Source organism: Dromiciops gliroides, chromosome 4 (assembly GCF_019393635.1).
Source record: "Dromiciops gliroides isolate mDroGli1 chromosome 4, mDroGli1.pri, whole genome shotgun sequence".
NCBI lineage: Eukaryota > Metazoa > Chordata > Mammalia > Microbiotheria > Microbiotheriidae > Dromiciops > Dromiciops gliroides.
In genome coordinates this window covers 52,833,173-52,853,878 of record NC_057864.1, presented here as the reverse complement: position 1 = coordinate 52,853,878, position 20,706 = coordinate 52,833,173, and the positions used below count along the sequence as shown (strand labels likewise).

The 20,706-nt window shown below is 38.9% G+C and overlaps 1 protein-coding gene across 1 annotated transcript in view; it reads right to left on the bottom strand.

The window, feature by feature from the left end:
* ATF6 (activating transcription factor 6) overlaps positions 1-20,706 on the bottom strand; it is a 210,551-nt gene that overhangs the window by 38,269 nt on the left and 151,576 nt on the right. Inside the window, 1 exon segment of the mRNA XM_044000697.1 lies at positions 10,269-10,353. Coding sequence (XP_043856632.1) covers positions 10,269-10,353 — 85 coding nt within the window.

Below are 20,706 nucleotides of genomic sequence, written 5' to 3'. Positions count from 1 at the left end.
GTTAGTGGGATTCCATGGGAAAAAGAAGCTAAGGGGAGAAGAAGCAACTTCTCGCATTAAGGGAAAGCCTGGCCTCTTTACTGGAACCAATTAGAAACTTAAGTGTGGGCATACACATGGGTTTCCTGGGAAAAAGACACAGCCCCATCTTTGAAATTATAGACAGCAAATTAATTAGGGAGAAGGATGAGTGACTTTGTTTTTACTCTGTTAAACAGTATGTTTTGTTTTATTTTGAATGTTGAACTGGGCTGTCAGTCTGTTAGACACAGTTTAGTGGCAATGGCTCAGAGTAGGCAAAAGAACCCCCAAAACACAGACAGCAAGACCAGGAAGAGTGGAAGGTTTTTGTTTGTCTTCAAATACCATGGAGCAAACAAACAAACTTTGAAATCATTGTCTATTGAAATTGGCTGGGTTGGATCTACCTAATTAGAGAGGGTTTTGCTTCAGATGCCAAGAAATGTTGGGTCGGCATTCTATCCATTTATTTCTCTATAGAGTTTATATATAGCCAAAATTGTCCTCAACACTCAAATGGCCCTGGTTATCACAGTCAATTCAGGATTTTATCACGAACACAAACACACTTCATATTTAAGTGATTCTGATGCCAGTTTTTATGAAGGACAGAATATTAAACAGTATGCCAAATATTAAACACTTACCAGGAGGCCAAAACACACATGTAGTAGCAACTATTTTTACAATTACATTCAGGTTTGCTGTATTCTTTGTCCCAACTTGTGCTTATGAAACAACAGAAAGCACTATTGGTTTCAAGACCAAAGGAAAACTGACTGGTATATTTGGTCATTCCTCTCTGAATTTCTTTAATTACCAGTATGCTGTATGTTTCAGGAACATAGGAAAATGGAAAGTGAAAAAGCAATCTATCACAATTTTTTTTTTTTGGTGAGGCAATTGGGGTTAAGTGACTTGCCTAGGGTCACACAGCTAGTAAGTGTTAAGTGTCTGAGGCCGGATTTGAACTCAGGTCCTCCTGACTCCAGGGCCGATGCTCTATCCACTGTGCCAGCTAGCTGTCCCAATCTATCACATTTTTATGCTGTGATACACACACACACACACACACACACACACACACACACACACACACACACACACACAAATTCACTGGGTCTTATAAATGCTGAGTTTGACTTATTTCCACTTCCTCACCTATCCAACAGCCACTATAATTCATATTAATAAGTCAAAGTTATACATAATTTCTACTTCAATTCCTTCCTAATATTTTCTACATTCCTTTTTTTTTTTTTTTTTGTGGGGCAATGGGGGTTAAGTGACTTGCCCAGGGTCACACAGCCAGTAAGTGTCAAGTGTCTGAGGCCAGATTTGAACTCAGGTTCTCCTGAATCCAGGGCCGGTGCTTTATCCACTGCGCCACCTAGCTGCCCTCAATATTTTGACTTTAAAATAATAAAATTATATGAGGATATGACCGTCAACAGAAGTGGTGCATAACCAGAATCAATCAATCAATTAACAATCATTGACTTATCTCCGCTACCATGTGCTGGGGCACAGTGTTAAGGTGCTGGGATAGAAATTTAAAAACTGAGATGGGTCTCTGTCCTAAAGAAACTTACATTCTATTAGAAATACATGGAAAGAATGCTGAATTTTACACCTAAGCATCTAGGGGTGAAAGAGACCTTAGTGGCCATTCAGTGAGCTAACAACCCTATACAATATACAATATATAAAATACAATATATTAAATATACAATATATGGCTAACAATCATATCTATAATACACTTGACAACTTCTTCCTCTGCATTAATTCTAAAAAATATATGTGGGGAACTATCAGAAAAAGACCTGTCCCGTTCCATGTATGGAAATTGTTGTTGATGCCCCATGTTTAAAAGTCATGTTGTGATTATGAAACTATACTGAGAGGATTCTAGAAGAGTCTCTGTCTAGTGGAGGATGGACCTATGAGTAGAGCTCATCAAAGGTCACAGATAGAGCTGAAAGAGTCATTTAACCAAACCACGCCATTTTACAGACAAGAAGATGCAGGAACCAGAAAAAGTACCCAGCCTAGGATAGGAAATTGAGTTGCTCTGACTCCAACTATAACACCTACTCTTCCACACCATAATATCTTGGCTAAGTGGGTAGAACTCAGAACTTTATGGGCATTCATTAAGCTCAGTATATCATGCTCCTTTGCAAATGAACTGAAAGCTTGAGGCTCTAAGATGGGAAAGAAGAATTTGGTGGGAGGCTGGACAGGATACAGGCTTTGAAATAGGCAGGAGAATCTGCCTTTCGAAATTATGGGGGCAAGTTGCCCTACTTTTCCCAGGTTGAGGAGCCAACCTTAAGAAAAACAGGTGGTAAATCTGTTTTAGGGAAAGACGATGGCTTCAAGGTGCTTGCAGGACATGAAGCTATTTGGAGGAATCACTGGAAACTTGATAGCTCTTTAAAGAGATATCCCTCACCCAGATATAAGATTAGAAAGCAAGTTCTAAGAGAAGTGAGAATCCTGGAAATCCTGCTCATTTTAATCTACCTTAGCTAGAAGGCTGGTTGCTTGATCCTTCCTCTAAACCAGAGAAACCATGGCTGGCTAATTCCAAGAAGAACTAAAGGAGGTCAATGAGAGAATAAGTGCAGTTAGGATAGAGCAAGGCTAAGCTCCAACTGTATTCCCTCTGAAGCCCAGAACTACCTATTATTCTAAGCCCCCATATGTGACCCTGCATTAACAGCAGGAAAAGCCTTTAAAAGCAATGGAAGGGGGGGGGGCAGCTAGATGGCGCAGTGGTTAAAGCACCGGTCCTGGATTCAGGAGTACCTGAGTTCAAATCCGGCCTCAGACCCTTGACACTTACTAGCTGTGTGACCCTAGGCAAGTCACTTAACTCCCATTGCCTGAAAAAAAAAAAAAGCAAGCAATGGAAGGGTTCTAAGCATATTATAGGGAGGGCAAGATAAATAAGAAGTTAAAAACTGGTGTCTGTGTCTTCAAAAACAGTTAAATGAGAGGAATCAGGTGAAAAAGAACAAAGGCATTATTACCAAAGGGAGAAGAACTATATGTGGAACTGGAGCCTGAAGATGGGAAACATGGGACCAGGGGAAACCATGAAGAGTCTAGTGGGGCTTATCACTCAGTAGTGCCCTCCCTACCACCTCCCACACACTCAGAAAACACTATGATATATGGTTAAGATGCTCTTTTTGACAATCTACTGATTCCTTGATTTTCCAGGAGAAACTACATCATGTTATTCTGAGGAGCCTATTATGTGGAAAAGAAACTTCAGTTGTTGGGGAATTAAGAAGTCTTGGATCAGTAGTGTGTATTTAAGTGGAATCAGATCTCCAGTTTTTAGTAGTTGAATGCTGAACATCTGTTGGAACAGCTTTGATCTGGAAACGGTTCCATCACACATGGGAGAGGGAGTGAGAATGATCTCACTGGCAGTTGACAGGACACCGAAGGTCAATTAGGTACAAACTCCAGAGGGTCTTAGTGGCTGTCTTTTTCAAGGCAAAGAGAATCATCATAGAAAAAACAAATGCGAATGAATCAGCTGAACTTCCTGGGATATGTGAAAATCTTCAATGATCAATAGTGACCAGCATGTTAAACAACCGATTAGGTTAACACCAAGAGGCAAAATCAAAGCCTTTAAAATTTCCTCTGTTTCTCTTTCTGACACTAAACCATAATGCTTTCCAATGTGAAGAGCCAGGCCAGGTCAATAAATATATGTATTAGCCTTTATTGAGCATATATAAGACAGGTTTTAATACTAAATCTGGATGGTGGGATTTCTGTTTTTAAGGTGACTCAGTGAAGCAAGGAAGTTGTGTTTGAAGCAGAGGGTTCTGGAAGGGCTACGTTAAATCTGGGAAGGATTGAATGATCAAGGCTTGGGAGAAACTATAAAAAATTCAGTACTCTAATGATGGCAGGAAATTCAAGGAATGATCAAGAGAAAGCATTCAATGTAGGCATAGCACTGTGCTCCAGAACCAGGAAGACCCAAATAGTATTATTCATAGTTCCTGACCTTGAGGGGTTTATAATCTCGTTGTAGACGTAAGACATATATACATGGAAAGTTAAAAAAATAATATAAGTAATACTGTAGTGGAAGAATGGTTTAACAGATAGAAGGCTAGACAGAGTCAGTAGAAGTTCAAGTCTTGTTTCTGTCAAATGCTGTAACACTGGGCCAGTCACAAACTCTCTAGGCAGCTCTCAGGGTACAGGCTTCAAGAACAGTTGCCCATTGGCATTGGTAGAGGAAGTTTCTTCCCTAGGAACTGCCAATATCAACAAAATCACAGGAGCAGACAAAAATTATTATTGTTAGTTAACATGAAGAGAGAACATTGGGGAGGACTTACATACATTGCTTCATTTGATTAGTAATTGTACAAAAGAAGATGCCCCAAAGCATATGCCATTGAGTGCCAAATGAGTGGTATGGGCAGCTAGTGTCATGAGGTCAAAGACAGAGAATCGTTGTGGGCCAGAGTCAAGAGCCAAAGATGACTGGCTAGGAATCATCCCAGCCCAAGTGACTGGGAAGATGGTGATGGCATTAACAGAAACTGGAAACTAAGGAAGATGAGCTGGTTTTGAACAGGAAGATGGTGGGTTTGGTATGGGACATGTTGCACTTGAGGTACTGGCAGGATAGAGATGTGGCCTTCTCCCTCTGCCCGGCAGACCCTTCTCACATTGGTGAGTTTCTCCTACAGACTCTATTTTGTGGAAGATCCCAGGCCAGCCATCCTTCATTTCCTCTCCTGGTTCTGTCTCTTACCACATGGGCACCTCCCCCAACACCACTTTTCAATTCCCTTTTAAATGTGGAGGTTTATCCCCATTAGGATGTAAGCTACTCCAGGGCAAGGGCTTTCTTTCTTCTAGGATTTGTTTCCCCAGTGCTTAGCACAGTACCTGGCACATCATAAAGACTTGTTGACTTGCCTGGCTTAGAGCCTTCCCCAATCTTGAGTCACTAGTGATTTTCCCTCACCCAGAACCTTGTCTGTATCCTTTGCATACACTTTATGTATTAGAATTGTCTGCGTATGACAAACTTTCACATCTGAAGCTGGTGGAAGAAGAGGACAGCAAAGAAGACATAAGAATGGTGAGAGAGGCAGGAAAACCACTGACACTTCTTCATGTTACCTATTACTTAAATGATATCTGGAAAATACACATAGGAGGGAACTATGAATGCTTCATGAAAACCATCTTAGGGGAAAAAAAAGCTATAAGTCCATTGCTTCCACAAGGATCATCATATATGGTTTGTTGTTGTTAAGTCCTTTAGTCATGTCTGACTTTTTGTGACCCCATGGACTGTAACACACCAATGCTGGCCATGGGATTTTCTTGGCAAAGGTACTGGAGTGGCTTGACATTTCCTTCTCCAGTGGATTAAGGCAAGAGGGTTAAATGACTTGCCCAGGGTCACACAACTAGTAAGTGTCTGAGGCTGGATGTCTTCCTGACCCCAGGCCAAGTGCTTTACACATAATGGCAACACCTCCCTGTCGCAGGTATGGTTTAGTGGCCCCAACTTCTATTTGAGTTTGATATCACTGCTGTTGGGAGCAAAAATTTGGTGTAGAATGTTGCTTTAGTGTTATGGGCCCAGAGCACCCCAGAAGTTCTCTGGGGCACATCAAAGAACCTTCTCCTTGAGAAACTAATCCAAAGGACAGACACGCCTAGAGATAAGTGGAACCAGATTGCAGGGGAGTTAGCTCCGGGACCCCCACCCTTCATTCCAGTCTCCCTCACCCCTGGGGAGATAAGTTTGGGTGTGGCTGCTGCCTTTATGTAGAGATGGCTTGAGAGATCTGCAGCCACCCCTCACCCAACTCCTCTAGCCACCACCAGTCGGGGATGGTCCTCCCTCACTAAGGGAACTTTCCACAGTCAGATGGTCACCCCCTTCAATCCTCTATAAAATTACCTGCCTATCTCCTGCTCAAGGAGAATGGTATCTCAGAGCCATGCTCTGTGTCATGCCTTTCTCCCCATGAGAAGTCCAAGGATTTCTCTCTTGGTTTCCCTTCCCTTCCCCAGCCCCTAAATAAACTACTATCTTATTCTAATTGCTTTTGTGTGCAAGAGGGTATAATTAATTTTTTTGGGTAGGCAATGGGGGTTAAGTGACTTGCCCAGGATCACACAGCTAGTAAGTGTCAAGTGTCTGAGGCCGGATTTGAACTCAGGTACTCCTGAATTCAGGGCTGGTGCTTTAACCACTGCACCATCCAGCTTCCCCTGGGTATAATTCTTTAAAGAGGAATTCCTAAGAACCCCAAACCCCTACCCCTACCCCTATCCCAAACCCCTTACCCTATTTCCCCCTCAACATTTAGGAATCACAGAACCTGAGTTCAAATCCTAGGACTGTTATAGGTATGACCTTGGTCAACTCACCAAAACTTTCAAAGTGTCATTCAATTTCCTTGTGTGCAAAATTGTGGTTTGACTAAATGATATCTAAGGTCTCTTTTTAGCTCTAAGTCTTATGATATCACATATAAAGAACTTTAAAGGAAATAACTTTCTAACTATAGCATTTCTGGATCCATGAAACAATAGTCTCAAGAAACTGTTTTCATTGCCAAGAAAAATGTAGATTAAGTTACAGCTGACTGATTTCGGCCTAAAATTAAAAGTCCTGTCACTCCTGTATAAATTAAAACCAGGGGTTTCCTTAACTTGTACAAACTTAAATGGAAAAACAATTAAGCAAATTATGCCTTAAGAATAAACACTTATGAAAGAGAAAAAGAGAAAGAAGAAAGGAAGAAGAGAAAAGTGCCGGAGAGAGTGTGCGTCAATTTGGGGTATGAGAGAGAAATACCGTTGGCCTGCCCTGATAGTCCCAAATGCTAGCACATCAGAATTGTAAAAATAAACAAACAAATGAATAATCCTATTAAAAAAAAAGAACAAACATTTATTCCTGTAGCAGAAAAGCATATCACTCTGAGGCTAAGATGGCCAAAATTAAGCTATAACCCATTTCTGACAGTCAATACTTCCCCCCCATCTCTCTGTCTCTATGAAGCATCCATTGACGTTCTGGGGGTTGTGGTGTAGCTAGTGTATGATCAGATATCTGACAAATATTCTTACTACAGGAATCAGTCCATCATGTTAAACAAGATAATTTCTGACAATAAGGCACGGAAGGGAAATTAGGAAAATCTTTCTTTTTGTAGAAAGCAGAGCTTGAGCTGAGCTTAGGAGGAAACCAAGAGTGGATTTTACAGGCACAGGGAATAGAGACAGCGGCCAAAGTGTGCTGGGTAAGAAAGAGCCAGGAGACCCCTTTGGTTGTACTGTAAAGTGTATGTGAAAGAGCATAACACCTAAGAAAGCTACTAAGTTAGGTTGGGGCCAGATTGTGGCAGGTTTGAAATGTCTGAACAAGATTAAGAAATTATAGATTTCGGAAGTAGGAGAAGCTTTAGAGCTCATCTAATCCAACACTTTCATTTTAAGCATAAGGAAACAGGACAGCTAAGTAGGGCAGTGGATAAAGCACTGGCCCTGGAGTCAGGAGGACACCCCTGGGCAAGTCACTTAACCCCAATTGCCTTAAACATCTTAGGCCATCTCCAGTTATCTTGGTATGTATCTTGCCCCTGGACACAGATGGCTCTGAAGGAGAGAGTGAGGTTGGTGACTTTGCATAGCTCTCCCTCACTTCAATTCAGTGCAAGTCATGACCTTGCCCAGATGGCATGGTCCTCTTTGAGAATGAAGGACAAACAACAACAAGGAAACAGGTCCTGAGTGATGAAGAGACAAGCAAGGTCCACAAAGGACAAACAAGATGATGCCAAAGTGGCAGAGCCAAGATTAAAACCCAGCTCCACTGAATGCAAGTCTAGCACTCTTTCGACTACACCCAATGGAATCCTTTTCTTCCATTCAGTTCTTCTGAACATCTTTGTACGTCTAAATGCATTTATGAGAATGTTCATGCCATCTTTCTATTCTCAGTTTTCTAAATTACTCATATAAACATCCACACAAGAGATAAAGAGACGTTTGTCTACTGCCCAGTACAGCCCATATACCTTTATGACCTTAAAAAGTAACTACAGAAGGCTCAACATTTCCTGCCCAAGGCTAAATTTGGCTGGGATCTTAATGGGAATCTTTTCTTTTTCAAATAAAAGGATGTCTGCTTTCTTTGCACATATTAATACAGATGAACTAGAAAGAATATCAGTGAATTTCATATATGGTTCAACCAGAGGTATACTGGCATTTGAACGAGGCTGGGGTCTGAGACTTAGTACTGACACACCATTCATTTTTCATCAGTGAATGGGATCGAGAAAGGAGAGTATTTCTACTACATTTTAATATCACTGTATACTGAGCATTCTGTTAGCTTCTGAAGGGTAACATAATGAAGGTAGTAGAGATCCTTTAATTTTAAGAAGTATATTGGGGGCAGCTAGGTGGCGCAGTGGATAGAGCACTGGCCCTGGAGTCAGGAGGACCTGAGTTCAAATACAGCCTCAGACACATGACACTTACTAGCTGTGTGACCAAGCAAGTCACTTTACCCCAATTGCCTCACCCCCCCCCAAAAAAAGTATATTAGCTAATGAGGGCAAACAAGATAATGCATAAGAAAAAAACCAAACCAAACCAAAAACACAAAGAAGTATACAACTTGCAACAATGGGGCAAAGATAGAATTATACTCTTTGTGTTTGGAAATGCTTGCAATAACAGCCAGTCATTTTTATTTAAAAGTATTTTCCTGACCTCCAGTTAATATTTAAATCTGTAAGGGGTAGTTATTGTGAAATAACTTGTTACCACAAGCATACTGATCCACAATAATGCTTAATGATCAATACCTAGATCCTTTATTTTTTATACCAAATTTTCATATAGTGAATATCCCTTGAAAATTACATGGTGTTCAAAGATACTTTATCAGTTCTAAATTAGTTAGTTGTAATAAAGTTTTATACAGGAGCTAGGATTTAGAGACAAGTTTTCACTGTGGCTACATATAAAGTTGCAAGATAGAAAGCCCTAATCAGTCTAAAAGCCTTTGCTTAAAAAACATTTTTTTATTAAAAAGTGATTACAGGGGGCGGTTAGGTGGCGCAGTGGATAAGCACCGGCCCTGGATTCAGGAGTACCAGAGTTCAAATCCGGCCTCAGACACTTGACAATTACTAGCTGTGTGACCCTGGGCAAGTCACTTAACCCCCATTGCCCTGCCAAAAAAAAAAAAAAAAGTGATTACTGGGAGGCAGCTAGGTGGCGCAGTGGATAGAGCACCGGCCCTGGATTCAGGAGGACCTGAGTTCAAATCCAGCATCAGACACTTAACACCTACTAGCTGTGTGACCCTGGGAAAATCACCAATCGCCTCACCCCCCCAAAAAAAAAAGTGATTACAGAGAAAAGTGTTTAAAGTCTAAGGCATGAAACCTCCCTGGGTTCCCTAGGTAGATTAGGTACTAAAGTAGTATTAGTATAATAGTACTAATGTATTAATCACTAAATTATTATTAACTATAAAATTCATAGTATTGTGATATATTACAGGAATAGGGCTAAAGTCCTAGTATTAATTATTATACCTATAACAGTACCATGAATACTCTGGTTCAGGTATATTATATCTACAGTATGGGAAAATGTTGGAAATTCTAAACAATTATATTACTAATAAACTTTTGGAAAACAACAAGTTTATTATAATCTGGAGAGGGTTTCTATTGAATGGTTTTTTTTTTTTTAGTGAGGCAATTGGGGTTAAGTGACTTGCCCAGGGTCACACAGCTAGTAAGTGTTAAGTGTCTGAGGCTGGATTTGAACTTGGGTCCTCCTGACTCCAGGGCCAGTGCTCTATCCACTGTGCCACCTAGCTGCCCCTCTATTGGATGTTAAGGATAAAAAGGATTTAAGATAGATCAGAGGAATGGGAAAATTTTCTTTACTGCTACTGCTACTGCTCCTGCTACTACTACTACTCTTCCTCATCTTACACAGAACTGAAAACTTCTGAAAATACACAATCGCAACTGAGTGGTAGAACTTTCAAAATCATATTCTAACATGAACAGGAAGATAATGTTTTAAAAAAAATATACAAACTTATATAAATGACCTTTGAATGTTTAAAAAAATTACACTAAGGAGCCTTGGCTTGAAAAAGAAACATGAAATAGTTCATAAATATAAGTTTAACTTACCATTTATATTTATTGCTGGCAAAACTATTGACATCTTTGGTCTTGTGGTCTTGTTATGGGTGGTGGCTGGTAATAGCAGGTGATCCTAAAAAAATGCCAGAGAGAAATGTGTTATACCAGAAAGTAAAGTTTAAAGCTAGAATTAGGTGTTAGTATTCCTAATATGCTAACACTTCCTATATGATCCGTTTAACACACTTCTAAATTTTTTTTCTTAATGCTGAATTGAATGAACCCTTAAAAAGAACATTTTCATATAAAAAGGTGAACAGAAAATGCAAATAGTATATAAAGCTTGTATTTTATAAAACATACAAGGGGGCAGCTATGTGGCACAGTGGATAAAGTACTGGCTCTGGATTCAGGAGGACCTGAGTTCAAATCTGACCTCAGACACTTGACATTTATTAGCTGTGTGACCCTGGGCAAGTCACTTAACCCCCATTGCCCCGCAAAAACAAAAACCAAACAAACAAAAACATATGATAAATCCAATGTGTTATTATTATCAAAGTTCTCTTATGCATTTTCGAAAATTCTTTAATGACCCATTTTAGTTCTTTTTGGGGGGCACCTCTCTCATTATCTTCCCTCTTTTATAGTAGATTCTATTTAATATTGTCTTTACATTCCCATCACCTAGCACAGTACTTGGCACACAGAGAGTATTTAATAAACGGTTATTGAGTTGAATTGAATATAAATGAATTTCAAAAGGAGGAAATAAGGAAAACACTCATGTAGGAAGTGATTATAATTTAACCCAAGGTAGGTATCCACAGATTTTAATTATACTTTCCCCCTTAAACTTGCCTGAGAGTCATAAACCTTTTAAAAGCTTCAGATTATCATAAAATTGCCAGTTCCCAAACTAAAACAAAATGACATAAACAACAACTCTAAAAAACAATAAAAAATACCTCTACTCCATAAATGTAATTCCGTAATCCATTATTGAATACTCAAAGGGTAGAGAAGCTATATACTTCGGGCTACATAATAAACAATGGATGCAATTCCTGATTAGAAAAAAAAAAAACTTACAAGCTAAAAGAGCAACTAGGACAAAATATGTAAGCAAGAGGAAAAAAAATACGGACATAACATATCTCTCAATAGAAATGTGTTGTCTTTGGCCTGCTGCTTTCTACCACCCAGCTAGGTCTTAAGATGCCAAAACTAAAAGTCAGAAAGGGTTTATATCCAGAAATTGGGGTGGTCGAGTGAGAATATGTGTATAGCCATATCTAAGATAAATACAACAGATGATATGCTTTGATTAATCTACATATACTTCTCTTTAGTGTTGTGGATAATCCAAAGGTGTAGAAAATGATGAGGATATGAACATCATTTTAGTGAAATCAGCTGAATTAACCTAAATGAGAAGTTCATAGGTCTGCATGAATTTCTAATTGTCTGTATCTCATTGAATCATTCATTCTTTCAACAAAGATGTATAGATGATGATGACCCTAAAGCACTGATTAAATGCTTACCAAGACTAGACACTGTGCTAAGTACTAGAGGAAAGAAAGGAAAGATTTAGAATGTTTGAGGGGGAAAGCAATTGATAGAAATGTGAGATAAGGAGAACTCTCAGTGCAAGAGGCACATGAAGCACTGTTAATGCTTGTACTTTATGAGTTTAAAGGCAAAATTATCAGTCTGTCATTTTCATAAATTTCTCACAATTGTTTTCATGAGAAAAAAGAAATCTTGGTGAAGTCATTCCATCAGATTCTGAGGTTAGCAGCAAAGGAGTTCTTGGCAAAAAACATACTGTTAGATGTAAAGATCACACATTTCTGGGATATTTTGTAAGATACCACATTTCAAACAAGAAAAATGCAACTTCCTCTTCTTGATATCAAGTTGCAAGATTCTGACTCCTATAATTTAAAAATAATTTTATACTCTTAAAATCGAATGGGAACACAATTGCAAAATACGATCTCTCCCCCAGATTCTTACATCTTTGAGTCAGTCAGAGACAAAGCTCAACAAACCCCAAATTTAAGGGCAATGGTAAAATAAACACAATTAAATACCACTGGTCATGGGTTAAGGATAGACTCAGACTTAATGCTGCATTCCCTGTTGAGAATTAGGTCCCAGTAAAAAGGTCCTTTTAAAACATGGGTTTATGAATATTGCATCTTTCTTTCTTCATTAAATTTCAAAGTAGTTAGAGGAAAAAGAGCTAGAAAACAAGACTTTTTAAAATAAGGAATCATTTTTGAACATACATATGTAATTAATGTAGTTAGCCTAGAAAAACATATCAATGATTGAAGTTTTACAAACCTTTTCTGGTTTTTAATTTATGGTATTCACAAATTTTTCACCCTATTTTGGCACCCTAAGTGAGTTTTCACTTTATCCCATAATCAAACCTCCACCTCATTTCCTTGGTCGTTTCCAGACCAAGCATCCATACAAGTACCATCCGTTCCCCTTTGTAGTTTTCTGTACGCTGTGTTCCCCAATTAGAACATAAACTCCTTGAGGGAAGAACTATTTCATTTGCGTGCCAGCATTTAGCATAGTGCCTGGCACAAAAATAACCATTTAATAAATGCTTATTCTTTCATTCCTTTTAAAAGTCCCTCATGGCTGGAGCAACATCAGGTAACCTGGAACAGTGGGAGCTGCCCTGGAAAAGTCGGATGGGAGAAAGCCCTCACGAAGTGGAGGCTCTCTTACTACGTCACAGGACACAAGCCTTTTCAGATCAAAGGCTGGCTAAGTATGAAATAACCCTGTTAGGTAATGAGAATATCACTTTAAAACGCTGCACAGTTCTTAATCCAGCAACACTACTCCCTAACTTACCATTCTCGGGGGAACCGTTGCATGACTGTGCTTCTTTAGTTGATATGGCTGAAAAACCCCGTGACGATCTTTCTGATACACCTTTAGAAAATCCTGATCTTGTCCTCTATACAGATGGTTCCTCATTTATGAGAGAGGGAACCCGTTTTACTGGAGCTGCTGTAGTTTCTGATTATGACACCCTCTGGGCAGCTTCTCTGCCTTCCCATTTTAGTGCACAGGCTGCTGAACCTGTGGCCTAGCACAATCACTGGCTGTCTCGGAACCATGAGATATGGTATGATAACCTTTCCATAACATTTTCAGGTGTCATGAACACATACTAAATTTGACTTTGATCCAGACACATGGTGGTAAAAAGTGTTACTGATTGCAAAATGCTATGCTAAGGTTTAGTAAAAAAAAAAAAAAAAAAAAAAAAAAAAAAAAAAAATCGCCCCTCTGGACAAAACTTTCCTCTCTTCCTTTTCTGTATTGTTGTTCGCATATTATTAGTCAGCAAAAGTTATTATATTCTTTTTACTGTTCCATCAAGGAAACATTCCATTTCTTGAGGAAGCAAAGGGGGGAAATGTAGTAAAATATGAAAGTTTTTAACAGTCGGTTAGGATAACTGAAAGACGCCAGTTTTTCAAGGACCACCCTTTTGGGGAGGAGATGGACAGTCTGCCTGCTGCGCATGTCAGACTGCCTGCCGGGTTTTTGGGACTTCCGGGGTGGAGAGAAGGAGAGGAGCCTTTTTGCCTGCTTGGCGGGACTCCTGGCGGCGCGGCACAGACGGTCTCCCTCACTCCAAAGGTGGCCTTTTTCGGTTTGGTGAGTTTTTATAAGGAATATAGACTAAGCCTAGATTTAAGACGATTTGTACTGTATTTCTATTTTCCTATCCTTCTAATCAACAACACCTTATATACAATAAAGGCTCTATCTAGAAAACCAGAAGCTTCTTCCATTTACTAGTCTGGGAGATAAATTAAGGGAAGGGTTAAGTAGGGGAGATTTATGATCTAATATCCAATTTTAAATCTCACAATCCCATAATCAAACCTCCACCTCATTTCCTTGGTCGTTTCCAGACCAAGCATCCATACAAGTACCATCCGTTCCCCTTTGTAGTTTTCTGTACGCTGTGTTCCCCAATTAGAACATAAACTCCTTGAGGGAAGAACTATTTCATTTGCGTGCCAGCATTTAGCATAGTGCCTGGCACAAAAATAACCATTTAATAAATGCTTATTCTTTCATTCCTTTTAAAAGTCCCTCATGGCTGGAGCAACATCAGGTAACCTGGAACAGTGGGAGCTGCCCTGGAAAAGTCGGATGGGAGAAAGCTGGCACAGACCAGGTTCACAGGGCTTGTCTCACATAAACCACATTTAGGTTTTTTAGTTTCCTAAGCACTGACTTGTACTTAGAAAAGAAAAAAAAGATATTTCAGTAAGTTAAAGTGTAATGTGGCTGCTTCCATTTCCATCCTCCTCCTATGAAGAGCTAAACTTATGTCCAGCAAAAATATCTGGATTCCGAGGTTCTTAGACAGGCTCTTCAAATGCCTTGAGCTCATTTTTCGTAGATGGATTATACTCTATACGGACAGTGTCATCTTTAGAAACAAGCACAGCTAGATCTGGGTTAACAATTCATCACTAAGTATTTACTAAGTACCAGACAGATAGGTTCTCTGGCATCAAAAGATGCAAAATGGCACACATTTAAATTAAACTGTGTGGAACAGACTATATAAAAATATGCAGACTACAAGTGCTGGAAAGAGTTCAAAGAAGAAGGAGATGAATAAGGGTTGTTATATTCAGTAAAGGTTCCAAGGTGGTTCACAGAATATTTCTTATGATACTAAGCCAAATTTCACTTAATTACTATGTATCACACAATCTCCTTGATATTATATTTTCTATTGTTTTCCTTTTTTATTTGAGTATATTATTAATGCACTAAGGAAAGAATTCCAGTTCAAAAGAGGAAAAGAAAACGATATTAAAAATTTCACTAAAACTCATTCCTTTTCAGAAAGTCCATTATTAAATGTTGTTTAAAATTACCCAAACATAATTAAAGGCATGGGCTTTAAAAGATAAGAAAAACGGCACCAAAGAGTCTTTCCCATTAGAATTAAGTAAGATAATATTCTGGTTCTGCTTCAAGAAGACATCACCAATTACCAAATAAAATCTTCAGATTATGTTTGAACACCCTGAGATGTCATCAGGGACTATATTGAATGGAATAGAATTAAAATCAACAGTTACTTAGTTACTCTTTCTTTATAACACTTAGATAAGAACATCAAAATATTTCACTCTGGAAACTGAACTTGAGATAAAGGGTTGTGCAATATTTGAGCATGAAAAGATAGGCATTTTTTTTTTTTTTACCCCTAAAGACTGAGTCTCCCCATCTCGCCCAAGCTGGAAGTGCAGGATCTACTCACAGGGTTGATCCCACCCCTGGATCAGCATGGGAGCTTTGACCTACTGTTTTCAACTGGGACTTGGTTGGCCCTTCTTAGAAGGCAACCTGGTGGTCCTTGCTTCAGGGTTTCAACACGCTGATCTCATACTTAGTAAGGACACAGACTGGCATTTGCCCAGTGGAGCTCAGAATTCCAGAGCTCAAGAAATCATTTGCTTTCCCAGCAGAATAGACTATAAGCATGCACCACAATATCTAGTAACATGCCATTTTTATTGAGCCCTCCCCTCGGTACCTTTTTCTAGAACATTCTGTAGAAAGATAAAACTTGACTATATCTCAGAGCACACAATTCAATTCCATAACATTTAATAAAGCTTACTGTGTGAAAAGCACTGTTAATTAATATAAGAAATGTCTCTAACTTCAGGACACACAAAAATAACTTCAATGACGAGTGCATCAGCAAGGTTCAAAAACAAAGTACTATATCCAGCCTTTGGGACTTCATGGAGAAGGTAGCATTTGAGTTGGTTCAAAAGTTGGCCAGGGGGGCAGGTAGGTGGCACAGTGGATAAAACACTGGCCCTGGATTCAGGAGGACCTGAGTTCAAATCTGGCCTCAGAAACTTAACTAGCTGTATGACCCTGGGCAAGTCACTTAACCCTCATTGCACACACCCCCTCCTCCCCCCAAAAAAAAGAAAAGAAAGGAAAGGAAAAAAAAGTTGGCATGGGATTTAATAGGTAAAAAGGAAAAGGTATATGGAACAGTGTGAGTAAAGAAAGGCATAGAAATGGGAAACTATCTGCAGGACATTTTCAAATGACAGTCTACTTTGGCTGGAAATACTCAACATGTGGAATGAAATAAGAGATTAGGTTGAGAATACTGGTGTGGGGAGATGGAATTCAGATTGTAGAGGGCCTAGAATGCCAATTTGAACATTCTCAGTCAGAGACAGCAGAAAGCATTTGAGAGAGAATATCAATCATGTTTTTAACCTGAATGAGGACTATTGTGGCAGCATCAACCAACCAATTAATTAATCAATTAGGCATTAAGTTTAATTAAACATTAAAATGAGATGTTTTGAGTTTTTCACCAAATGTTGAAATGATTCATCTGATTATCTGCAAAACTAAGTAAGCTTAAAACTGAAAAAAGGTTGGAATCTACTTCCTATGACAAGCTATTACTTGTGCGAGCACACGCGCACACGCGCGCACACACACACACACACACACACCCCTTTAATATACGGCCTAGATATCAGAGGATTTAGAACAGAAGGGGACCTTAAAAGTCATTGAGTCCAGCCCCCTCATTTTACAGATGAGGAAACAGTTTCCAAAGGGTTAAGTGACCTGGCTGCCGAGTCTGCAGCAGGCTGCCCAACTTGAATAAGCATGTACTAAGCATCCATTGAGCAGCTCACTCTAGTTGGAGACATAAAACTTAGATAAAACAGCCCCAGTCCCCATGGAATTCAAAACCTAGTAAAGAAGCATAATCCACATACATGGGTAACCACAATACAAAATGACACCAAAGCTATAGACTACTGAAGTCAGGCATTGATTTGAGTGAATGAAGAAGGACCTGTAAACTCCGCACTGTACAGCACAGAGCTCTTTGCTGCATCTGTTTTCCTAGTGTCAGAGGAGCACAGATCTTAAGGTCATCTAGTCTAACCCCTTTATTTTACAGAAGAAAGATGAAGGGATTTGCTCAGTCATACAGGTAAGTAACAGCCTGCATTTGAACCAAGGTCCTTTCACTTTATACCCTGCATTCTTTCCACTACACTATGAAAATGCTATCACTCCTTGTTTCAGAGAATAGCTCTCGATTCTTTTCTGAGAAATGACTGGGGTAGCTAGGTGGCATAGTGGATAGAGCACCAGCCCTGGAGTCAGGAGGAACTGAGTTCAAATCCAGCCTCAGACACTTAACACTTACTAGCTGTGTGACCCTAGGCAAGTCACTTAACCCCAAGTGCCTCACCAAAAAAAAAAAGAGAGAGAGAGAGAGAGAGAGAGAGAGAGAGAGAGAGAGAGAGAGAGAGAGAGAAATGACTAATGGTGTCAGAGTTTCTTTCATCTATATTTCTGTCCTAGAAAGTTTTTGTTTTCTAACGATATGCCATCTCACACACTGCTTTTCAGGTCAAAAAGCTAAAATAAAGCACAGTTTCCTTTTTTAAACTAGTTGGGGTGAGGGGGGGGGGCGCAGCTAGGTGGCACAGTGGATAAAGCACCGGCCATGGATTCAGGGGGACCTGAGTTCAAATCTGGCCTCAGACACTTGACACGTACTAGCTGGGTGATTTAACCCTCACTGCCCCACAAAATAAAAATAAATAAATAAATGTGTGAGTAAGTAAATAAAAAAATAAATGAGCTAGTGGAGCAAGAAAGTTAAAGCACTGATACTAGGCAACTCCCTTACTTTTAAAAATTATTCATCTGCAACCACTAAACTCTGCTGATTTTCCAGTAGTTAGAGAAATTGTTGAATTGAGTCCAATTCTGTCAATTCACTGAAGCAATGGCAATTAGAACTTTGAAATCATACAAAAATCTGACATATCCTGAAAATAAATTTTGTGGAGGCAATAAAATTAAGTAAATTGTGACTATTAAAAAAACTATTAAAATTTTCTGGTCTACAGCTTCCCATCATATTAAAAACATAAGCAAACTGCATTACTCATCCTTGATTTGGAAATAGTTAATATAAATACTAATATGAATGCACTATTTGTGTCATTAACATATGCAGTAAAACTACAAACCAATAAAAGAAAACTTACAGGCTTGCATCTGCTCCATTAGCATGTGTCGACCAAGGGAAGAATAAATCAAAATTATTAGTGCACAACAGATGGCCATACACTGAGCCAAGGTTTACACTTTGACAGAACGACAATTTTGGCACTCACCTCAAACCTGATAGCCCTGGCTAGGTCACCAGAAAAAGAACAGCCTGAAAACACTCTGAGCAAGTTCAACGTCTGTGTTAAAGCTTGGGGTCCTCATCAAGCTCTACAATTTTTCTTTAAATTAGATCCAACAACCAGAGGCTCCCCCGCCCCAGCCATTTACCTACCAAGAGAAATAGCTATGTATGCCAGCATATTTTAAAGGGGTGTGTGTGTGTGTGTTGTGATTTATACAAAGAATAATAAGAGCTGATACTTTAATGGTGCTTTAATGTTTACAAAGTGTTTTTAAATGCAATTTCAGTTGAGCCTCACATCTCTATGATAAAAAACTATAGCTATTATTATTCTCTAATTTACAGAAGGAAGATAAAACTCAGGAAACTTGCCCATATTCACAGCTGTCAAAAAAAAAGTCTATTTTATATTCCACTTAAATTTTTTTTCCTTTTGATCAAGACAAATCAAGTGAACTGTGAACAGAAATAAATCTCTCCCTATGTTGAAAAGGTATTTCTAATTGATTTACCACACACACTAAGCAATCAAAACACAGAACTTTGTTGCCTACAAAAAGAACTTATTCAAGGACCCAGAAAGAAGTGTGTGAATTTGAGATAAGCCAATTAAAACCCTGAAACTTGTTATAAACGATCATTTCTTGGAGTGCCAATCACAAGAAATATCTTAAGGATAAAGATCAAACACAAATTGCATCAAGAGTTTAACCATGTGAGAGTCTGTCAAACATAATGTTTACAAGATGTTTTACTTCAGAGAATTCACTATATTCCTGACTACTGGTAGGAAGTGGATTTTCTGAGGATTAAGCAAAACAGCACATAATACAACCAAAGTTGTGGGCCACGGGAAACTCATCTAGTTCACTGGGAAAAGAAAAATTTGAAAATATTAGAAGGGAAATTAAAATATGGATTTTTAAAACTGTCTTTAAAACCAAAACCTTTTTAATTTTGGGGTGTGTGTATGGAAAAAGCAATACAATACTCCTTGCAGTGTTGTATAAGTAAAAGTGGGGTAAGGGCTGGCATGTCTCCTAAGACTGTGATGCTTCATGAGTTTTTAAATTTCTGAGCAAAGTCTCTGCAGGGAAGGTGCAAATCCACACAAGTGGCACAGTTTAGCAAAAATAAAGTATGAGATATATAAATGCTATAGTCAGAATCACAGAAATCCCCTTGTGTATATGGATCTAGTATGTATGTTAGGGTACAATAGGGAGGAATGGAATGGAGAAGTTATCATTCCAGCTGACAAGCTTGATGAACAGTGGGCACAAAACAATTCTTCCAGTGGTATCTGACTGAATCAGAGGGATCCCCCTCATTTCTATTCCCAAACTTTTCCATCTTTCAAGAGTCTTTATTTCTTTATATCCACCCTTGTTTTACTATACGTTCTTTGCTCTAAAGCATTTCTAGTTTTGGGACACCCATAGAAACTAAGGAAGCCTATTATGTGTCCCTAGAGTACATTTTGGGAAACACTGCTCTTGACAACTAAAACCATAAACAGAAAAAAATGTGTAATAAAAAAAAATTCTGTGCCCCTTAAACTTTAATCACCAGCTGGAATAACTTGATTCATCTGCATTAGTGGGTAAACTACTCTTGGCATTAAAAATCTTGGGTTAGCAAAATAGTCAAATTACAAACTTGTCCACATTGGAAGGAGAATTTTGTCAGCTGTAATTCTGTTTGGAGTGACTGTCAAATATAATCTAACCCCTTCTCCAGAGAGAAGCATAATTTCTCCATATCAGTCAGGGAGTCTTCTACACAAATGGACTCAAGTTAGTCCTTAGAGAGTTTCTAGCTCAGCAAAATGACCTACAATAATTTGATACCTAGGCTTCAAATTTTTGAGGGGGGGGGGGAATCCTAGGATCATGGCATCTACAAGTTAGAAGAAGCCTTAAAAGTCACTTAGCCATGATTACTGAAGAATAACCCTTTCTATAACATTTCTGATACATGGGTATCCGGTGTTTGCTTGAAGACTTCCAGTAATGAGAAACTTGCTGCCTCTAAGACAGCCCATTTCATATCTAGATAGTAGTAACTGCTTTGTAAAATACATTTTCACTGAGATATTCTGCTTTTTTTTTGCATCATCTAAATTTCCCCTCATAATTATCCTTCTGTTCCCTCCCACAGTTATCCTTTATATCAAAGAACGTTTTTTTTTTAAAAAGAGAAAAATATTCA